The sequence below is a fragment of the Erinaceus europaeus genome, chromosome 2, assembly GCF_950295315.1.
Source record: "Erinaceus europaeus chromosome 2, mEriEur2.1, whole genome shotgun sequence".
Taxonomy (NCBI): domain Eukaryota; kingdom Metazoa; phylum Chordata; class Mammalia; order Eulipotyphla; family Erinaceidae; genus Erinaceus; species Erinaceus europaeus.
In genome coordinates, this window is record NC_080163.1 from 160,268,459 (window position 1) to 160,290,611 (window position 22,153).

Here is a 22,153-nt window from a genome sequence, read left to right on the forward strand (position 1 = left end):
ATGATACCATGATGCCAACCTGACTTCACTTGGATGACGACCCCCACCAATGTGTCCTGGAGCTCCGCTTCCCCAGAGACCCACCCTACTAGGGAAAGAGAGAAGCAGGCTGGGAGTATGGATCGACCTGTCAATGCCCATGTTCAGTGGGGAAGCAATTACAGAAGCCAGACCTTCCACCTTCTGCATCCCACAATGACCTTGGGTCCATACTCCCAGAGGGATAAAGAATAGGAAAGCTATCAAGGGAGGCGATTAGATATGGAGTTTTGGTAGTGGGAACTGTGTGGGATTATACCTCTTTTATTCTATGTTCTTGTCAATATTTCCATTTTATAAATAAAAATTAAAAAAGAAAAAGAAAACTGGAAGAGAGTGCAGGGGATAAGGTATTTAAATCTCAGCCATGTGGTCCTAAGTTTGATCCTTAGCATCACATGTGCCAGAGTGATGTTCTGGCTTTCTTCCCCACCCCCACCCCACCCTTCTCTTTCTCATTACAAATAATTTTTTTTTTGCCTCCAGGGTTATAGCTGGGGCTCAGTGCTGGCACTACAAATCCATTGCTCCTGGTAGTCACTTTTTTTTTTCATTTTATTGGATAGGATTGAGAGAAATTGAGAGGGATGGGAAGGGAATGGAACAAGAAGGAGAGAGGGAAAGACAGACACCTGCAAACCTGCTTCATGGCTTGTGAAGTGTGCCCCTGCAGGCCAGGAGCCAGGGGCTCACAGCTGGATCCTTGCACAGATATTTGCACTTAGTACTATGTGCACTTAACACTTAATGGGGTATGCCACCGCCTGGCCCCCTACAAATAAATCTTTAAAAATAAAACAAAAGCAGTGAACAACAGTCCTTCTCTGGCCTATGTCTTCAATAGATTCCAAATTCTTTATGGAGGGGATCAAGGGTAATTTCTCTGGCCCAACAAGACTTTAAAATTAAAGCAAGGAGTCAGGAAATAGCAGATCTCCAAACATACTGCATGCCTTACCAGCCATCAGGTCCTGAGTCTGAGTTATACCACATGAGGACAGCATCTAAGACCAGGGGAGCTCCATGGTGGTGGAATAGTGCTGTGGTATCTCTCCTCTCTCTGTGCCTCCCTCTTCCCCCTCTTTCTCTAAATGAAAAAATGGACAAAATTGGACTTAGGAAGCCACTCAGTGGTACTACACTTGTGTGAGGCCAAGTTCATGCCTCTGGTGCCACATTAAAAAATAAACAGGATCAGCACAATAGTTCACCTGGATAGTGTGTCTGCTTTGCCATGTGTGCAAACCAGATCTGAGCCCAGTTGCCATCTCACTGGAGAAAGCTTTGGTGCTGTGGTGTCTTTCCCTCTCTGTGTCTGTCTGTCTCCATCTGGAAAAAAGAAAGAAAGAAAGAAAGAAAGAAAGAAAGAAAGAGAGAAAGGAAAGAAAGAAAGAAAGAAAGAAAGAAAGAAAGAAAGAAAGAAAGAAAGAAAGAGGAAGGAAGGAAGGAAGGAAGAAAGGCCTGTCCGAAGCAGTCAAGTCCTAGCAATGGCAACAGTGAATGAATGGAGGGAGGGAGGGAGGGTTGTGCTCTGGTTCCCCAGCACAAGGTGTCAGACTGCGATGGGAACCACCTAGTCCCAGGATGCAGGGCGGCCCTCACTCACCTCCTGGCTGAAGGCGATGGCGATGAGGACGATGCAGGCGATGGCCCCCACCGTGAGCAGCGTGAGCAGCAGTGGTCCGTGCTGGCTGGTGAGGCGGTACTTGTCATAGAGCGCGTCCTGGTTGTCGGGGCCCTCCTCGCCCCCATTGAGGAAGTAGCGCCCCTTGGCCGGCATAGCAACCCAGGACCTGGGGCGCATCTGCCTGCCACTGCCCTTCCCCCTCCTCCTCAGGGCCTAGGCCATTGGCCCCCGAGTGCTGGGCAGGTCTGGGGAGAGACAGGCGGCTCCATGGAGGCCAAGCTGTTCACCGCTTCCGGCTTCTCCCTCTGTTTGCAGGACAGCCTGGTGAGGTCCTCAACTCTGTAGAGACACAAAGCAGACCTCATTCTCACCTGGACAGGCTGAGTCAGGGAGAGATGGCTTCAATGCCACAGGGTTTGTTTTGCTCCATCAACCATAACCCACAGCTCAGTTTTTTTAAAACTGATTTGTATTTATCATAATTTAAATTGATTGATTTATTAGGGCAAAAAGAAATTGAGAGAGGAAGAGGAGGTAAAATTTTTGGAAAAAATTTTTGGAAGCAGTGGAGTAGTCGAGCATACACCTAGCCCCAGGTAGCAGGATAATAATAATAATAAATTAGAGGGTTTGATGCGGCATCATCTAAGTTCATTTCCCACGTCTGCGCTCGACCGGACCTGCCAATATACGCGGATATCTTCGCCCACCCTGTCCAACGCTTGACGTCTCATCATCCAATCTGGTCCCCTACTCCTACACTGAACTTCTCTGTTCCAGACTCTTGGAAACAGAGTTGGCAGTCAGCTGAAGTAAAGAACAAACACCTCATCACAGACCCCTGCAAGCGTCAACCCAGCTTTGACCTAGCACGTTATGATCGGGCCCTCCTCAATCGCTATCGAACAGGCCATGGCCGGTGCGCTATGTTCCATCGCTGGGGAGCCAGAGACGACCCGAACTGCCCCTGCGGCTCCAGACAGACTATGACCCACATAATCAACGACTGCCACCTCTCCAGATTCAAAGGAGGTCTCGAAACTTTACATCAGGCTCAACCTGACGCTGTTGACTGGCTACAGAAGAAGGGCAAACGCTAGAAGTAGAAGAAGAAGAAGAAGAGGGTTTGTCAAATAAAATAAGTTTCCTTCCCTCAAGAAACCCAGGTAAAAATCTCCCTCCAGAGTTGTATGCAGTCATGACAGCAGCACTGCCATTACTGGACTGTCCCATTTGCACACCTGCCCAGATGTCACCCTAGCACACACATGTGTAACTGAGTGGGGGTGTGTGTGTCTAGGACTACTTGGTTGGGACTAGTTTCTAAGAAAGACTGGAATTCAAGCCCAGGGCTCCTGGCACCCTTCACTGCCTCACTGGGCTGAGACAAGCTGCCCCTTCCAGTAACAGCAGCTCCTGGGGCTGAAGTAGCTTCCACAAGTGTTCACACGCTGTCCTCTAGCCTGGTGCCAAACAAGAGCACCTTGCAGCTGCCAGGCAGAGAGGAGCCAAACACCAGGAAGCCGAGGCACCTCCCTACAGCTGCTCTGCCCTGCAAACAAAACCCCCAGACCATACACATACATGCACAGGCACACAGCCATGCTCAAACAACTTTCATGTCCAGAAGGCATTCCCCCCCCCACGTGCACAAAAACCCAATGGAGTCAGGCACAGAGAATGTTCCAGAAGCCCCATGGGAACCCAGGTCTGTAAACATTCTTCTGGGGAATTTAATTAGGCTACTTCCTGGGCAGCAGGAGAGGAGCACTTCTGGGCTTAGGGGACTCAGCCCTCTGGGAAGCTCATCCAGCTCTGGGACAGGCGGAGCAGTGCCAGGAGGGGTGGGGTGGTAGTGAGGAGGCTGCATTTTTCTCTCCTGGAAAGACGGCCCAGGAGCTGCCTAGGAAATGGCACAATGGATTCAGTGGTGGACTCTTCAAGTGTGAGGGACCAGGCTTGATCCTGGGATCCTATGTGACGCTCTATTATCTGTCTCTCTTCTCTTCCTCTCTCTCTCCTCTGTCTCTTTCCTTCTCATTACTAAATAAATAAATCCTTTTTTTTTTTCCTGCAGGGTTATCACTGGGACTCAGTGCCTGCACTATGAATCCATTGCTCCTGGAGGTCATCTTTTTTTTTCCATTATTGTTGTTGGAAAGAACGGAAAGAAATCAAGAGAGGAGGGGAAGACAGAGAGGGACAGAAAGATAGACACCTGCAGATCTGCTTTACCACCTGTGAAGTAACCTCCCTACAGGTAGGGAGCCGGGGGTTTGAACCAGGATCCTTGCGCCAATACTTGTGCATCACACCATGTGCACTTAATCCAATGTGTTACTGCCCTATCCCCTTAAATCTTTTTTCCCCCTAAGTGCAGCCAGCTGAGCACACGTTATCAAACACAAGGATTTGGGTTTGGGCCCCTGCTCCCCACTTGCAGGGAGAATGCTTTACAAGCAACAGCAGGTCTGCAGGTATCTCTTTTCTCTCCCCTCTCTACTACCCCCCTTCTCAAGTTCTCTCTGCCCTATCAAATAAAATAGAAATAAATGGGAGGGGAGGAAAAATGCCCACCAGGAGCAGTGTGCTGACACTGAGCCCCAACTATAACTCTGGTGGAAAAGAAAGAAAAAAGGCCAGAAACCTCCCCAAATAGGATTCTCCATAGGCAAGGTCCTCTCCAGCAACCACCAACCCACCCCACCCCACCCCCCAAACCAGACCCAGAACCCCCAGCCCTGCCAGTCAAGGTGTCTCCATTCCATCACCAGTCCTGCTGGCCACTGGCTCAGCTGGATCCTGGGATAAAGGCACCCTTTGCTGTGTCTCCCACAAACAGCTCAGCCCAACACTCCTGGCTACAAACCCCCAGCTCCTGCCACTACCTCACCCCACCCGACTGGTCCTGCCCAGATCCCAATGGCACCAAGAGCAGAATCAGGCTCTTGGGAGAGATGAGGCCCTTCTGGCTGGAGGGACCAGAACCCCAGGGGTCCTTGCTGCCATTCTCACCAGCCCCATCACTCTGGCAGAGAAGCAGCCCTGTCTTAGAGTCCCAAGCATTTGGATGGGGCTTGTGGATGAACACTGTCCTCTCCCCTGCTTGGTCCCCTGCTTCCAGGACTCCATACCCCAAGCTTGTGTGACCAGCACAGCATCACCCAACCCTAACCTGGTGTCAGGGCGGACAAAGGACCAAAGCCATCCCAGCAGGGTTCCTCTTGACAAGTGGTGCTACTGCAGGAGAAAAGAGCCCCAATTTCTGTTAGTGGTCTAGGGATGCTGGTGACCTCCTCCCAACAGGCCACTCGAGAATGAAACAGAACTGTAGGAGAGATTGAACCCTGGACATGGCCCCCAAGCCCCCTGGATCCAGCCCTGCCTGAAATTCAAGAAAACACTAGATATTTCCATTGCAAGAGATAATCAATAACCCTATCGGCTGAAGCCAGTTTAAGTTTCTGTCACAACCAGGAGTGACAGTCTGTAGAGCTTTCTGGAACAGCTTCCTGTATTCTAGAAGCCCTTTAGACTTCTAAAGGGGTGCTGGGGGGGGGGGAACCTGACTCAGAAGTGGAAGAGGGCCTTTGGGTGGCACAGTCAGTCTTGGCTAACACCTTCTCTGGAAGGGACTGGGGGCGGGTGCTGAACCCCTATGCCTCTGCCACTGTGTCCCAGGCTCCACTGCTCAGATCCAGGTTCATGACCCAGAAAAAGGAGGGGAGAGTCTGCCCCTATGAATGTCACTGGACACTCCAGCCCAGGGAGGGGGCTGGGGAGCACAGGAGACATAGTTAAATAGAAATGAATAGGAGGGTGAACAACCTCCTGCCCCCCAAGTGAAGATCTCTGATCCCCCACAGCCCTCATCCTATGACAGAGCCAAGCAGGTAATGTCACAAACAGAAGTCACTGGGCACCAAGTGCATCCTCAGGCCCAGTGCTCTGGGCTTTAAACCCATGTGCTTGTGCCCCGTGGGTCTGACAGGTGCTGCCATAGTGTGAATGTGGAGCCTCTGCATGGGACCCAGGGAGGCTCTGTTATTTCCCTGAGGTCACACAGCTTTAGTCAGAGAACTGAATTTGAACACATCCAGGACCCATCTCTTGTCCTACCCGTTACCCTCTGGAGGCTGAGAGTCAGAAACCAAAACATTCCCAGATGAGAGCCTCTATAACCCTGACCCACCTCAGGGTCCAGAATTGAGTGAGAGCAATAAAGGAGAGGCCATCAAGGGGCTTCTCCACTGCTTTGCAGGGGTGCAGTCAAGCCTCCATAACAGGCAGCCTCCTCTCAGTAAGATATAGGAGGGCCTCTTCCTCCAGGAAGTCCTCAGAGCTTGCCACTCCCCACCTCAACACCCCACCCTGCAACACACACAGACTCTCTCTCTCTCTCTCTCTCTCTTCTCCCTTTGCTAATGCAAGGCAGGACCCAGGTCTCTTTGCCAAATACTGACTGGCAAAGAGCAGGCCTATCAGCCAAAAAAGCCTCTGGGAATAGGAGACAGGGCCCTCAGGGGTGCTCAAGAAATCCTCTCCAAGGGGACCTAGCTGATGTGAAAGCACCCCACACCTCCCACACCCCCTGGGGACACGGAGAGCACCCCCAGCTTTCACAGGCCCACAGGGCACCCACTTCCTCACCCAAGAGGTGCTGGCAGGAACCCCAGCCTGGCTTCCTCTGGTCCAGCCCCACAGGGCTGGAGCCCAGTGGCTGCAGAAAGGGGAAGTGGGGGCCTCAGATGCAGGGGTGGGGGGGCAGGCTGGGCTCACTCAGTTCCTGTGGTGGGTTGGGTCAGAGGATTCTTCCTGTGCTCAAGGCGTAATCCCCTGCCTCCTCTTCCCAGAGGCTCTTTCGGCTAATAGACCTGCTCTCTGCCAGTCAGTATTTGACAAGGAGACCTTAATCCTACAGGGACCCTGAGCTTCAGGAAGTAGAGCCAGAGGCTGCTCTGTCTGGCATAGGCCTTCCTGCCTCCCAGACCTGCCTGCCCTGCATCCCCCAGGCTGCCTTCCCCTGACATGCCTCCTCTGCCAGACACACCCCCCAGCTCGGAGGCCTTCCCAGGCTCCTGTCAACATGTCTGTTTGGCAAACATCCCTTTGTCTGCTTCACCAAACTGTTAGAAAAGTCTGTGTCGATGGGCCTTGAGCAAAGGCTTGTGAAATGGATAAGTGGGAGGGTGGGTGGGAGGGTGGATGGATGGATAGTTGACATAGTGTGTGGTGGGGGGAGGTGGATGGATGAGTGTGGTGGTCAATAGCTGAATGGGTAGATGGATGGGTGGATAGGTATATGGGTGTGGGTAGATAGGAGGATGGATGGATACATATGGATGGATGGGTAGAGGTGAAACTGAGTCATAAAATGAACAAGACAGCTGAAGGGACCAACCTGGGTACTGTTATTACCTAGCTATCTTGCTTTGTGGTAGTTTTTCTCTGAACCTAAAATCCTTCCATGTCCCTCATATTTTTACACTGCCTTAGTGTAAAAATAAGGAACATTTTTCTTTTTTTTAATTTTTTATTATTATTATTGGATAGGGATAGAGAGAAATTGAGAAGGGAGAAAGAAATAGAGAGGAAAAGAGACAGACACCTATAGGCCTACTTCACTACTTGTGAAGCTTTCCCCCTGTAGGTGGGTACCAGGGGGGCTTAAACCCAGGTCCTTGTGCACTGTAATGTATGCTCTTAACCAGGTGTGCCACTACCTGGCCCCTGTAAGCAAAATTTTTCCTGCCAAGGGCCATTTGCATTTTTATAACATTCTTGTGCCATACATAATTATCAACGTAAAAACTAACACTTTGGGGCAGCTTGGAATGTTCCTACTGATGACCACAGAATGTGAGCTCGGATCTACAGGGATGCAGAAGTCACATAGGCTCTTAAGCTAAATATGGGCCCCAGATCACATCAAATCGACGATGTTTACAGTCAACAATATTTATACACCTTTCCCATATTTGGGTGACACTCTCTTCCCTGATCCAGCTTTCTGGTCCTTTATCCAGCCATGACATCATCTCCCCAGACAATAATTAGGATCCACCTGCATATCAGATTTCAGGCTCAGGGAAAAAAAAAAAACTAGTATAGTCACAGGCCCTTTGGAATATAACTAAAATATGCCTAAAAGCTATCTACACAACAGAGATCCCCACCCCCATCTCTTCATCTGCACTACTCCAGCCTTTAGGTTCATGATTAGTCAACAACTTGTTTGGCTTTATATGTTAACTCTCTTTTCAGCCACCAGGTTCCAGACACCAACCAGACTTCCCTGGACAGACAACCCCACCAATGTGTCCTGGAGCTCTGATTCCCCAGAGCCCTTCCCCACTAGGGAAAGAGAGAGGCAGGCTGGGAGTATGGATTGACCAGTCAACGCCCATGTTCAGCAGGGAAGCAATTAACAGAAGTCACATCTTCCACCTTCTGCATCCCACAATGATCTTGGGTCCATACTCCCAGAGGGTTAAAGAATAGGAAAGCTATCAAGGGAGGGGATGGGATGTGGAGTTCTAGTGGTGGGAATTGTGTGGAGTTGTACCTCTCTTGTCCTATGGTTTTGTCAGTGTTTCCTTTTTATAAAAAAAAGAAGAAGAAAAAACTAACATTTAAAGTTGCTATGAAGAAGCTCTGAAGGCCAAGCAGTGGAGCACCCAGATGAGTGCACGTTACCATGTGCAAGGACCCCACTTACAAGGGGAGAAGCTTCATGAGTGGTGAAGTAGTGCTGCAGGTATCTCTGTCTCTCCCCCTGTGTTTCCCTTTCCTCACGTTTTTTTTTTCTGTCTCTGCCTAATAAATAATTGTAAAAAAAAAAAAAAAAAAGACTGAGGGATTATTAGAACAAAAATAAACTCCTAGATTTCTTGAATTTTGAGTCCCATCTTTGGTTGCCTTGGCAGGGCCAGACCAAGTGATTTCTCAGGCTGTATGCAGCCTTCTGGCTAGATATTCCATACTCCTGCCCTAGTTAACCCCTCCTTGAAAATCCAAATGCTGGATCAGGGGAAATAGCACAGAGGCTTATGTAACAGACTTTCATGCCTGAGGCACCAGAGATCCCAAAGTAAATCCCCAACACTGCCCTCAGCCAGAGCTGAGCACTACTCTGGTAAAATTAATAAATGAAATAAAATCCCAAAGCTGTCCTCACCCTTCACCCTCAGGCTCAAGCTGTACAGGGCAAGAAGGGGAGACTAGGAGAGAAGAAAGGCATTATCTCCTGTGCCAGTTCTGATGGTGGTTTTTGACTGCCTGGGAGAAAAAGGTTCATCCGTTTATTCAATCATCCATCAAGAGACTCACACACTCCCTCCTACAGCAGATGTGAGCTTGTCCCCTGAGAGTTTTTAAGAATTTTTAAGATTGCTTACTCAGAATCCTACCGTGAGTGACTTGTTTCTTTAACATTGCCCTCACAAGGCCTTTATTTAGATGGAAAGCACTGTCATGACTGGGTTCCACATATTTAAAAAAATATATTTATTTACGTATTTATTTATTTGAATAAAGAGAAATTAAGAGGGGAGAGAGAGAAAGACAGAGAGGAAGAGAGAGGGAGCTGGGTGGTGGTACACCTGGTTGAGCGCACGTTACGATTTGCAAGGACCCAGATTCAAGCCCCCAAGTCCCACCTGCAAGGGGAAAGCTTTGTGAGTGGTGAAGCAGTGCTGCAGGTGTCTCTCTGTCTCTCTGTCACCTCCTTCCCTCTCAATTTCTGGCTGTTCCTATGTAATAAGTAAATATTAAAAAAAAAAAAAAAGACAGACACCTGCAACACTGCTTCACTGCTCTGTGTAACGTGTGTGCTCAATCAGGTGTGGCATGGCCCTCCCCCCTTCTACATACTTACATATTCCCTAGTAAGGAAAAACAGAGATGAGGGTGCAAGTGGTGAAGCATCCAGCTGAAGTCACATACTGCAGTGTGTAAGGACCCGGGTTCAAGCCCCCCAGTCCCATCTGCAAGGAAGAGATTTCATGAGTAGTGGAGTATTGCTACAAGGTATCTCTATCTACCTCTCCTTTTCCTCTCAATTTCTATCCAAAGTAAGTTAAAAAAAAAAAAAAAGAAAAAGAAAGAAAATTAAAAAAAAAAAAGAACAGAAATGGGATACCAGTTGGCCTCTGGGAGTGGCATGTAACACAAGTCTTGCCTACAATTCCGGAACAGAAGGGCTTCCTGATGACCCCATGCTTTGCCAAGGGCTTCGCTCAGACAGGGGGCCCATGATAGATAGGAAGGGGCTTGGGAGGGGAGTGGAGAAAAGGTCCATGCATACACTGGCAGCCAGTCTCGGTTCCTGTGCTGCACAGTGTCCCACACTGAGTAAGGAAGTGGCAGAGACGCCAAGCACTCAGCTAGTGTAGCGTAGAACTTGCATGCCCGAAGCTCCCCGGGGTCAGCCTAGCACTGCACTTCTGGGGTCACGCTCTGGTTTCTCTCTCATGTGAAATTCTCCATCTCACAGCTGGATGGTGGTGGTACACTTGGTTAAGCAAACATGTTACCATGCTCAAGGACCCAGATTCAAGCCCCAAGTTCCCACCTGTGGAGTGTGTGTCAGGGGAGGAGGGGAAGCTTCACAAGTTGTGGAGCAGTGCTGCAGGTGTCTCTGTCTCTAGGGTTGTTGTTGTTGTTCAGCTCTGGCTTATGGTCGTGCAGAGGCTTGAACCTAGGACTTCAGAGCCTTAGGCATGTCAGTCTCTTTGCATAACCATTGTGCTATCTTCCCCTTTCCATCTTAGTTTCCTCTGTCTCTATCCAATAAATGAAATTTCCTTTCTTTCTTTCTTTTTTTTTTTTGCCTCCAGTATTATCACTGGGGCTCAGTGCACTATGAATCCACTGCTCCTGGAGGTTATTTTTTCCTTTTTGTTGCTCTTGTTGCTTATCATTGTTGTTGTTGTTATTTTTGTTGGATAGGACAAAGAGAAATCGAGAGAGAAAAGGAGAGAAAGACACCTGCAGACCTGCTTCACCGCCTGTGAAGTGACCCCCCTGCAGGTGTGGAGCCGGGAGCTTGAACTGGGATCCTTATGCTGGTACTTACAATTCGAGCCATATGCGCTTAACACACTGTGATACCACCTGGACCCCATAAAATAATTCTTTTTTATTATCTTTATTTATTTATTGGATAGACACATCCAGAAATGAAGAGGAAAGGGGATGATAGAGAGGGAGAGAGACAGAAATTCCTGCAACCCTGCTTCACCATTCATGAAGTTTTCCCCCTGCAAGTGGGGACAAAGAGCTTGAACCCAGGTCCGTGTGCACTGTAAAGTGTGCTCTTAACCAGATGCACCACCACCTGGCCCCCATAAAATAATTTGTTAAAAGAAACTATCTCGGGAGTCGGCTGTAGCACAGTGGGTTAAGCACACATGGTGCAAAACTCGAGGACCAGCGTAAGGATCCTGGTTCAAACCCCCGGCTCCCCACCTATAGAGGGGTTGCTTCACAAGCGGTGAAGCAGGCCTGCAGGTGTCTATCTTTCACTCCCCATTTCTGTCTTCCCCTCCTTTCTTCATTTCTCTCTGTCCTATCTAGCTAAAACAACATCAATAACAACAATAATAACAACACTAATGATAAAAACAACATGGGCAACAAAAAAGGAAAATAAATTATATATATATACACACACACACATATATAAAACTATCCCATGGGGGGTAGCGCAGCAGGTTAAGCATAGGTGATGCAAAGCGCAAGGACTGTCATAAGGATCCGGGTTCAAGCCCCCAGCTCCCCACTTGCAGGGGAGTCGCTTCACAAGCGGTGAAAAAGGTCTCCAGGTGTCTCTCTTTTCTCCCCCTGTCTTCCCCTCCTCTCTCCATTTCTCTCTATTCTATCCAACAACGACGACAACAATAAATCAACAAGGGCAACAAAAGAGAATAAATAAATATCTTTTTAAAAAAGAAACTATCTCATATGAAATAAGGTGGTTTGTGGTTTATTTTTGTTTCTTTGATATATATATATATATATATATATATATATGGAGAGAGAGAGAGATGGAGAAAGAGGCAGATAAAGAAAGATCCTAGCACCAAAGCTTCCTTCTATGAACTAGGGGCTAGGCTCTAACTTGGGTCACACACCAGAAATCATGTAGGAATTCTCACTATGTAGAAACAGAAGATAAGCCCTTTCTACAAATTTGAAACCTAGACCCTAAAATCTAAGCTGAAAAAAATCAAGTAAGTTAGGTGATATTGGTGGGGGGGAGTGAATACACTCAAACTATCAAAAGCAAAATCAAAAAATAAGAAGAGGGGGTCAAGTGGTAGCACAGAGGGTTGAGCGCACATGGTGCAAAGCGCAAGGACCTGCGGAAGAATCCCAGTTCGAGCTCCCAGCTCCCCACCTGCAGGGGAGTCGTTTCACAGGTGGTGAAGCAGGTCTGCAGGTGTCTGTCTTTCTCTCCCCCTCTCTGTCTTCCCCTCCTCTCTCCATTTCTCTCTGTCCTATACAACAAGAAAGGACATCAACAATAACAATAATAATCAGAAGAAGGCTACAACAACAAGGGCAACAAAAGGGGAAAAATGGTCTCCAGGAGCAGTGGATTCATGGTGCAGGCACTGAGCCCCAGCAATAACCCTGGAGGCAAAAAAAAAAAAAAGAAAAGAAACTTAGGGAATAGGGAAACATCTGCAATCTTACTGCAAGTAGTTAATCACCCTTCTTCATTTGTAAAGACTTCAAAAGAAAACTGTCAGAAAAACAATGATAATAAACAAACAAACAAAATGTAGAAAATGGGAGGAGGAATCTAGGCCTAAAATGTGGCACAGTGGATAAAGCATTAGATTATTAAGCATTAAGTTCGAAGTTCAATCCCTGGCATCGTATATGCCAGACTAATACTTTGTTTCTCTTTTCCAATAAATAAAATAATAAATATTTTATTTATTTATTGATGAGAGGGATAGGAGGAGAGAGAGAAAGAACCAGACATCACTCTGGTACATGTGCTGCCGGGGATTGAACTTAGGACCTCATGCTTGAGAATCCAACACTTTATCCACTGCACCACCTCCCTGACCATAATAAATAAGTCTTAAACAAACAAAAGACAGGAGAAAAAATATCTATGAATAAACCTAACCAAAGAAGTGAAAGACTTGGATACTGAAAATTATGAGTCACTACTCAAGGAAATTGAAAAAGACACAAAGAAGTGGAAAGATATTCCATGTTCATAGGTTGGAAGAATTTACATCATCAAAATGAATATACTACCCAGAGCCATCTACAAATTCAATGCTGTCTTCATCAAGATCCCAAGCACATTTTTTAGGAGAATAAAACAAATGCTACAAATGCTTATCTGGAGCCAGGAAAGACCTAGAATTGCCAAAACAATCTTGAGAAAAAAGAACAGAACCGGAGGCATCACACTCCCAGATCTCAAATTGCATTATAGGGCCAATGTCATCAAAACTGCTTGGTACTAGAACATGAATAGACACACTGACCAGTGGAATAGAACTGAGAGCCTGGAAGTAAGCCCCCACACCTATGGACATCTAATCTTTGACAAAGGTGCCCAGACTATTAAATGGGGAAAGCAGAGTCTCTTCAACAAATGGTGTTGGAAACAATGGGTTGAAACATGCAGAAGAACGAAACTGAATCACTGTATTTCACCAAATACAAAAGTAAATTCCAAGTGGGTCAAGGACTTGGATGTTAGACCAGAAACTATCAGATACTTAGAGGGAAATATTGGCAGAACTCTTTTCCACATAAATTTTAAAGACATCTTCAATGAAACGAATCCAATTACAAAGAAGACTAAGGCAAGTATAAACCTATGGGACTACATCAAATTAAAAAGCTTCTTCACGGGAGTCGGGCTGTAGCACAGCGGGTTAAGCACAGGTGGCGCAAAGCACAAGGACCAGCATAAGGATCCCGGTTCGAACCCCGGCTCCCCACCTGCAGGGGAGTTGCTTCACAGGCGGTGAAGCAGGTCTGCAGGTGTCTATCTTTCTCTCCTCCTCTCTGTCTTCCCCTCCTCTCTCCATTTCTCTCTGTCCTATCCAACAACGACAACAACAATAATAACTACAACAATAAAACAACAAGGGCAACAAAAGGGAATAAATAAAATAAATATTTTTTTTAAAAAAAGCTTCTTCACAGCAAAAGAAACTACTACCCAAACCAAGAGACCCCTCACAGAATGGGAGAAGATCTATACCTGCCATACATCAGATAAGAGTTTAATAACCAACATATATAAAGAGCTTGCCAGACTCAACAACAAGACAACAAATAACCCCATCCAAAAATGGGGGGAGGACTTGGACAGAATATTCACCACAGAAGAGATCCAAAAGCCGGAGAAACACATGAAAAAATGCTCCAAGTCTCTGTCAGGGAAATGCAAATAAAGACAACAATGAGATACCACTTCACTCCTGTGAGAATGTCATACATCAGAAAAGGTAACAGCAGCAAATGCTGGAGAGGTTGTGGGGTCAAAGGAACCCTCCTCCTACACTGCTGGTGGGAATGTCAATTGGTCCAACCTCTGTGGAGAACAGTCTGGAGAACTCTCTGAAGGCTAGAAATGGACCTACCCTATGACCCTGCAATTCCTCTCCTGGGGATATAACCTAAGGAACCCAACACATCCATCCAAAAATATCTGTGTACACATATGTTCTTGGCAGCACAAATTGTAATAGCCAAAAACTGGAAGCAACCCAGGTGTCCAACAACAGATGAGTGGCTGAGCAAGTTGTGGTATATAGACACAATGGAATACTACTCAGCTGTAAAAAATGGTGACTTCACCGTTTTCAGCCGATCTTGGATGGAACTTGAAAAATTCATGTTAAGTTCATGTTAAGTCAGAAACAGAAGGATGAATATGGGATGATCTCACTCTCAGGCAGAAGTTGAAAAACAAGATCAGAAAAGAAAACACAAGTAGAACCTGAAATGTAACTGGCATATCGCACCAAAATAAAAGACTCTGGGGTGGGTGGGGAGAATACAGGTCCATAAATGACATAGTGGGGGTTGTATTGTTAAATGGGAAACTGGGGAATGTTATGCATGTACAAACTATTGTATTTACTGTTGAATGTAAAACATTAATTCCCCAATAAAGAAATAAATTAAAAAAAAAAAAAAAAAAGAAACCAGCCCCACAGGCATCTTGCCCTCAGCCCCTCTTTCCTGAGGAAGCCCGAAAGGCCCTACCATCCTGGTACCCCACCAGGCTGGGGCTACTCTTACTCTATTTCCAAGGATGGAAGTGGGAGACCTCTACATTCAGGGCTCTAAGCCAAACCTGCTGCCCCCCAGTGTATGTTTCTGGGGGCCCACTCTACCCAACAGGCTCCCTGAGAAGCAGGGCCCACACTATGTCAGAGGGAGCAAAGGCTTTGACATTCTCCTCCTCCTGCTCTCCAGAGCCAGACAGCTACACAGTCTTTCTGGTTCTTGAGACTCTAAGAGTCCTCAAGGAAATGCTGACTCGAGTCTCCAGGGTTCCCACAAGTAGCTGAGCCTAGACAGGGCACTTCTCCCCACACCCTCACCCCCAACCCCAATCAAGGGGCTGTGTTCCCTCTTCTACTTGGCCCTTCTGGGGGGCGGGAGGGGTGGGGTGTGGGCACACAGAGTGGCGTGGGAGGACCTTCCCGTGTCCCTGCTGGTGGTGTTCCAGGGGCCAGTTTGAGGCACACACGGCCCCTGCCTGTGGCTGTGTTCTGGGAGGGGAGGCCATTCTACCCTGGGCAGGATCCACCAAAAAAGAACTAGAAGACCAGCCAGGGATTCATCCCTCTCTTCCTGACTCATCCCATCTAGCACTATTCTTTCGGAGGGATGAGTACCTGATGACCTCACTTGTAGGTGGAACTTGGGAGACGGGGACAGAAAGGAAAAACACAGGGTGAAACTTGGACTGGTGAAACTTGGAGGGGGTGATGGCACTCCTAGTTGAGTACATATAATTTGCTAGGACTTGGGTTCAAGTCCCCAACCCCCACCTGTAAGGGGAAGCTTCGTGATCAGTGAAGCTGTGCTACAAACCTCTCTCTCCCCCCTCTATTTCCCACTTCCTTTTTAATTTCTCTCTGTCCTACACAATATCAGAAAAATTAAGTACTGAAAAAATCGAGAAAGAAACAAACAAACCTGGACTGGGGGTGGTGTACTACACCAAAGCAATAAACTCTGGGGGGAGGAGTGAAAGAAGGGGGTTGAGGGTAGAGGGGATCTGGGGTTCTATTTCCCATCACACAGAGCTGGGAAACTGTACCCTTGTGTAGACTACTGTGCTGTAAACCATTAAACCACCAAAAAATGAAAAAATATATATATACATGAACACCAAACACAAAAAGGCCCTCTATCAGGAGTTGGGTGGTAGCGCAATGGGTTAAGCGCACATGGCACAAAGGGCAAGGACCAGCTTGAGAATCACGGTTCAATCCCCCCGCTCCTCACCTGCAGGGGAGTTGCTTCACAGGTGGTGAAGCAGGTCTGCAGGTGTCTATCTTTCTCTCCCCCTCTGTCTTTCCCTCCTCTCTCCACTTCTGTTCTATCCAACAAAAACATCAATAACAACAATAATAACTACAACAAGGGCAACAAAAGGGAATAATTTTTTTTTAAAAAAAAGGTCCTCTATCATCCTTCCCACCTTTGCTCTGCAAGTATAGGAGCCTACCTGCCTCAGTTTCCCCAGCTGATAAAGATGACATGTGAGGAGACTTGGAATCTGAAATCTGCTTCTCCCTGGGGCTGATCCCTCCTCCAGGGTCTATGAAGTCCCTTCCCATGGAGACCAGGAGAAAAGGTGGGGGGGTGATGGGGGAGCCAGTAGTAAGACCTCCCCAGCCCAGAAGCCAGCAGGTCATGGCCTCTCCTGCCAGCCACCAGCCACAGAGCCCAGCTTGGTATCACTCTTAAATCTGGCCCCCAGAGCTGCTGCCTGGGCCAGGGGCCCCCAATTTGCTCAGCACTGATTCAAGTGGCTGAGATCCCATGCCCCAAGGTCTCCTAAAAGCCTAAGTGAGGTCATTAAAGCCCACGAGGAGAGACGCTTTCTGGGGCAGTCTAGTCAGGAGCCCAGAAGAGCCCCCACCAGGGGGGCAGCCCAGCCAACCTGCCCCCACCAAACCACAGCCTGGTTTCCAGAGCTGTACCCACAGGGGGCTGGGTCTCTCTCCACATGTACACAAGACGCCCATCCTTCATAGCAAGCTCCTGGCCCACAGCTCCTTCCATAAATTATTTTATTATTATTTTTTTAAAGAATTTATTTATTTATTCATGAGCAAGATAGGAATGAGAGAAAGAACCAGACATCACTCTGGTACATGTGTTGCCAGGGATTGAACTCAAAACCTTATGGTTGAGAATCCAGTGCTTTATCCACTGTGCCACATCCCAGACCACCATAAATTCTTGCTTTTCTGTGCCAGGCTGGATATGGGAAGTCACTGTCAGAGTCTCGGTTCAGGAATTGCTGAGTGCACACATTACCATATACAAGGGCCTGGGTTCAAGCCCCTGCTCCCCACCTACAAGGGGAAAGCTTTGCAAACAGAGAAGCAGTACAGCAGGTATCTTTCCTTCTCTCTCCCTCTCCATCTCATACTCCCCTCTCCAGTTCTCTGTCTCTGTGCAATAAAAAAGCAAGTAAATAAATAAGAGTCTCTGTCCAAGCAGTTCCATCATGCTCCCCCACACCTAACCCTGCTGCCCACTCCAGGGATTGTCCTCAGGGGTCTCCACACCTGTCTGCAACCCCTAGGAACACCAAGTCCAGCCCTGGCCAAAGTCTCTTCCGGAGCTTCCAGAGATCTTCATGACTTCAAGATATGACTTAATTTCAGTTCCCCAAACAAGCCCCACCCCAAGCCTCACCAGAATCAAAACACAGTTGACTCTAGCACTCCCAGATCCCCTCTATCTGGCAAACTCCTGCCTGCCTGCCTGCCTGCCTGCCTGCCTTTCAGAGCCAGGCTCAGCTGTCACTTCCTCCAAGAGGCCTGCTGGAGCCCGCCTTTGTTTTTTTGTTTGTTTGTTTTTGTTTTTTAACCAAAGCACTATAGTATTATTCAGCTCTGGTTTAGGGTAATGATGGGGATTGAACCTGGGAGCTCAGAGCTGCAGGCATGAAAGTCATTTGCACATTAATGATCATACTTTCTCTCATCCCCTATCTTTGCACAAAAAAAAAAAATGATGGGAGGAGGGCAAAGGTAAAGTCAAGGAATGTTATCCTTCAGTTTTTTGTGTTCAAGGTCTTTTATTGCTATTGTTTACATATGTTACCAAATGGCCTGCCTTTTTCTGACAGGATGGTTTTGCTCCTATGTACAATATGAAGAATTAAAACACATGAACTTATGAAGGAAGAGGAAAGGGGCAGGGAGAGAAGGAGGAAGGAGAGGAGGAGGAGGAGAAAGTACAAAAAAAGCCAAACCATCTCTAAGACTTTGTGACAGCTTTGGTGGTCATCCAAGAAGAGTGGGGGCAGGGGCACACAATGCTATGTTGGTGGGTGCGGTGTGAACTATGTCCCCTGTAATTTAGGATCTAATAAACCATTATTAAATCACTACATTAAAAAAAGGTATTTGACATAGCTATTATGCTGTCTTACTGCTGGTCTAATCTCCCAATCTGGCCTCAGTGCCTGTCTCAGTTTCCCCCACCACCTCCCCAGCAACAGAGGACACTTGGCCTGTGGCTGCCCAGCTTCTAGGATCTGACACTCTGATATGTGGGACTCCCTCATAGTCCTCCCTCCATATGATGAGCAAACAACTGGCCAGAGCTGGCCCTGTCCTGCCATCTTCTTCCTCCTCCTCCAAGAGCCCTACCAGCTCAGCACCTTTCAGAACTCAGCTTCTGACCACAGTGACAGAGATAAAAACCACTCCCACCGTGCTGTCTCACAGGGAAGCAGGCCCTGTGAGTGTGTGTGTGTGTGGGGGGGACAGCTTACCCCACACACATATACCTCTACTTCCACCAACCAGCATTCAGTGGGCTCCTGGCCCACACCAGGTACCAGGCAAGATGCTGAGATGGAAACAAACAAGACGGGTGCAGGTGTGGGTCCTTTGTGGTGAGGCAAGAAGAGGCAGGTAACTAGTGAACTGCATGAGGAAGAAACAGGCAGAGCAGTGAGCAAGGCAGGAAAGTTTCATGGTTAAGAGCACTGGGTCCAAGACCACACACAAGAGAACCTCAGCTCCACATCAGCGGAGCTGTATGGCCTGGTACAGGTTAACTACCCTCTCTGGGCCTCAGCTTCATGTGCACAGTTGAGTGCACATGATACCATGTGCAGGGATCCAGGCTTGAGACCCTGCTCCAACCTGCAGGGGGGATGCTTCATGAGCAGTGAAGCAGGTCCGCAGGTGTCTCTCTCTCTCGCTGGCTCTCTATCTCCTCTCCCCTTTCAATGTCTCTCAATACTATCATATAAAATAGAAAAAAAGAAAAACATAAAAAGGAAAAAAAATGGCTACTGGGAACAGTGGATTCATAGTACTGACGCTGAGTCTCAGCAATTATCCCAGAGACAATGAAAGAAAGGAAGGAAGAAGGAAGGAAGGAAAGAAGGGAGAAAGAGAGAGAGAATGGACTTGTAATGGTATTCCATGGTTTGCATATCATGACTGCCACCACAATGAGGTCACCACAACATACATGGGGTGTGCAGTCAAAGAAACCCCATTAACAGGCCCTGATAGGGGACATGTCTGAGGGGCCTCAGCCTCACTTTCTGCCAGCCCCCCACCCACCCAAAAAAAAGTAGCTCCTTTTTGAATTTTTAAAAATGTATTTATGATTGGATAAATTTATTTATGACAGAAAGAAATTGAGAGGGGTAGACAGAGAAGGAGAGAGACAGCTCTCTACTTAACCGCTCGTGAAGCTTTCCCTCCCTAAAGACTAGGAGCTTGAACCCAGGACCCTGCACACTGTAATATGTGTGCTTAACCAAGTGAGACACCCCCAGTAGCTTTTCTTTCCTTGCTCTCCTGCCAAGAACCCCCTACTCCAGGCTCTGCCTAGCACTAAGCCACCCCCTTCCTTAGGGACAAGGGCAAGTAGGTAGGTGGAGGGGTGGCTCCAGGAAGGCTGGGTGTTTCAAAAGAGGACAATCCACATCAGAAACACACCAAAAGCAAAGACCCCGGAAGACTTCAAAGAGCTGCTTCTCCCCAGCCAGGTGGTGGACAGAAGCAGGTGGTGGAGGGGGCAGAGCAGGGAAGGAGAAATCCCCGCCTCCTGCAGAAATGGGGAGGCCTAAAGTCCACATCCTCCCACACACCCACACTAAGTGAGGCCAGGGAAGGGAACCTCCAAAATAGCTCTGCTCGGGCTTTTAAACCTTCTGGGCCTCAGTTTTCCCATCTGTGCAGACAGCAGCTGTCTTTCAGGATCCTGGGTCTCTCTCTGCTTGGCTGTCAGTGAGCCAGACTCCGTGTAGCTAAGAGAGTGAGACTGAGCCAGGAGGCAGGAAAAGTTTCAGAGGGTCTAGCTCCTAAAGACAGAGAGATCCCCACCCACATACTGTGAGTCCCAAGACTCGGGCAGAGGCACCACTTACTGCATGCACCCCCTTCTTCTGAAGGGGGTGCGCAGTGCCCAGAAGCCATGCTGCCATCCCCAAGGAGCCTGACCAAGCTCCTCCCTCAGTCAAGGGCAACCTCCCTCCATCCCTCACCCCTCACTTCCAGCTGAGACCAGGAGGCCAGGGAACCTGGCTGAGAACTGAGTTTTTACAAGAAATACCTCAAAATTGCTTCTTTGCATAAAGGCAAAATCAGGAAAGCTGGCAAAGTGGATGGCTCAGGAGCAGACACTCAGGAGACCCAGTGTCCCCAGTCTCCCAGAATGCAAGGACCCTGAAGGGGAAGTCCTCACAGAGCAATGCAAAGCAAAAGGGGTGAAAGAAAGCAAAAGGGAAGCAGAGCACTCCCAGCAGAGAGGCCTGGAGGGCAGAGTGCAGAAGTCAGTGTACTGACCCTTCAGGACCCAGGGTGCATGAGATGCCCAGAGGCAGGACTGGAGAGAAGGGTGGGAGGATAGAAGCCCAGAGCAGGGAGTCAAGCGGTAGCGCAGCAGGTTAAGCGCATGTGGCGCAAGGACTGGCATAATGATCCGGGTTCAAGCCCCCGGCTCCCCACCTGCAGGGGAGTCGCTTCACAGGCAGTGAAGCAGGTCTGCAGGTGTCTTATCTTTCCCTCTCTCTGTCTTCTCTCTCTCTCCATTTCTCTCTGTCCTATCCAACAACGACGACATCAATAACAACAACAATAATAACTACAACAATAAAACAAGGGTAACAAATAGGGAAAATGAATAAATAAATAAAATCTTTAAAAAAGAAGCCCACAGCAGAGGTTCAGCGTGTTAGCAGACAAGAGAACACTAACCATCATGTGTCCTGAAGGATGTAGGGATCCTACAGGTCTCTTCTCCAGACCCTGGAGGGACATCCCAAAGAGATGTGCCCTAGACAGTGACAGAGGACAGGGTCAAGGCTGTCCCAGCAGGCACCCAGACAAGGGGCCAAAGAAGACATGAGCCTACCTCTGGCCGAGGCTCACCACCCCACCCTGCCCTGCAAAGGTTAAGGGGGTGCAGGAGATAAGCAGGGCTCCCGAATATGCCGTGGGCGGTGGGGAACCTCCATAGCATGGGCAGGTCAGGCTGGCTGCCAGGGCTGTTGGGAGGACCCCTTGCCACCCTACATTATTTAGAGTGCCTGCATCCTTCAGCACCCATGATGGTCAGCGTTCTCTTGTCTGCAGCCACCCTCAACCCCTGCACAGGCAGAAGGAGCCTAGGGGTAGCAGATAAGGAGTAGATGTTGCAAGCAAGATGTCACTGGGGGATACCAGGCAGTGGTGCAGTGGGTTAAGCGTACATGGTGTGAAGCGCAAGGACCAGCGTAAGGATCCCGGTTTGAGCCCCGGCTTCCCACCTGCAGGGGAGTCGCTTCACAGGCGTTGAAACAGGTCTGCAAGTGTCTGTCTTTCTCTCCCCCTCTCTGTCTTCCCCTCCTCTCTTGATTTCTCTCTGTCCTATCCAACAGCAATAATGATAACAGCAACAATAAACAACAAGGGCAACATGAGGGGAAAAAATAGCCTCCAGGAACAGTGGATTCATGGTGCAGGCACTGAGCCCTAGCAATAACCCTGGAGGCATAATAATAAATAAATAAATAAATAAATAAATAAATAAATAAATAACATAAAAGATGTCATTGGGAAGGGGGGGGCACCACTGATGGGGAGTGGGGGCCCTGCACAGACAGACCGAGAGAAGGCTCTGCTGATTGCCCAGCAACCTCTCAGCCTCAGCCTGTTACTCACATGCCTGGGGAGTTTTTTTTTTTTTTTTAATTGCCACCAGGGCTATCACTGGAGCTCCATGCTAGCACAACAAATCCAC

General features: G+C 48.2%; 1 protein-coding gene across 6 annotated transcripts in view; it reads right to left on the reverse strand.

Annotated features, from left to right (window-relative positions):
* ADCY7 (adenylate cyclase 7) overlaps positions 1-22,153 on the reverse strand; it is a 74,133-nt gene that overhangs the window by 29,439 nt on the left and 22,541 nt on the right. For 5 of the 6 annotated variants that reach the window (XM_060185582.1, XM_060185581.1, XM_060185577.1 and 2 more), the window contains one exon: positions 1,646-2,005. In XM_060185582.1, coding sequence (XP_060041565.1) covers positions 1,646-1,843 — 198 coding nt within the window. In that variant the 5' untranslated portion in view covers positions 1,844-2,005. Of the gene's footprint in view, positions 1-1,645; positions 2,006-6,316; positions 6,339-22,153 lie in introns of those variants that run through there. The other variant, XM_060185580.1, reaches the window with a different exon arrangement.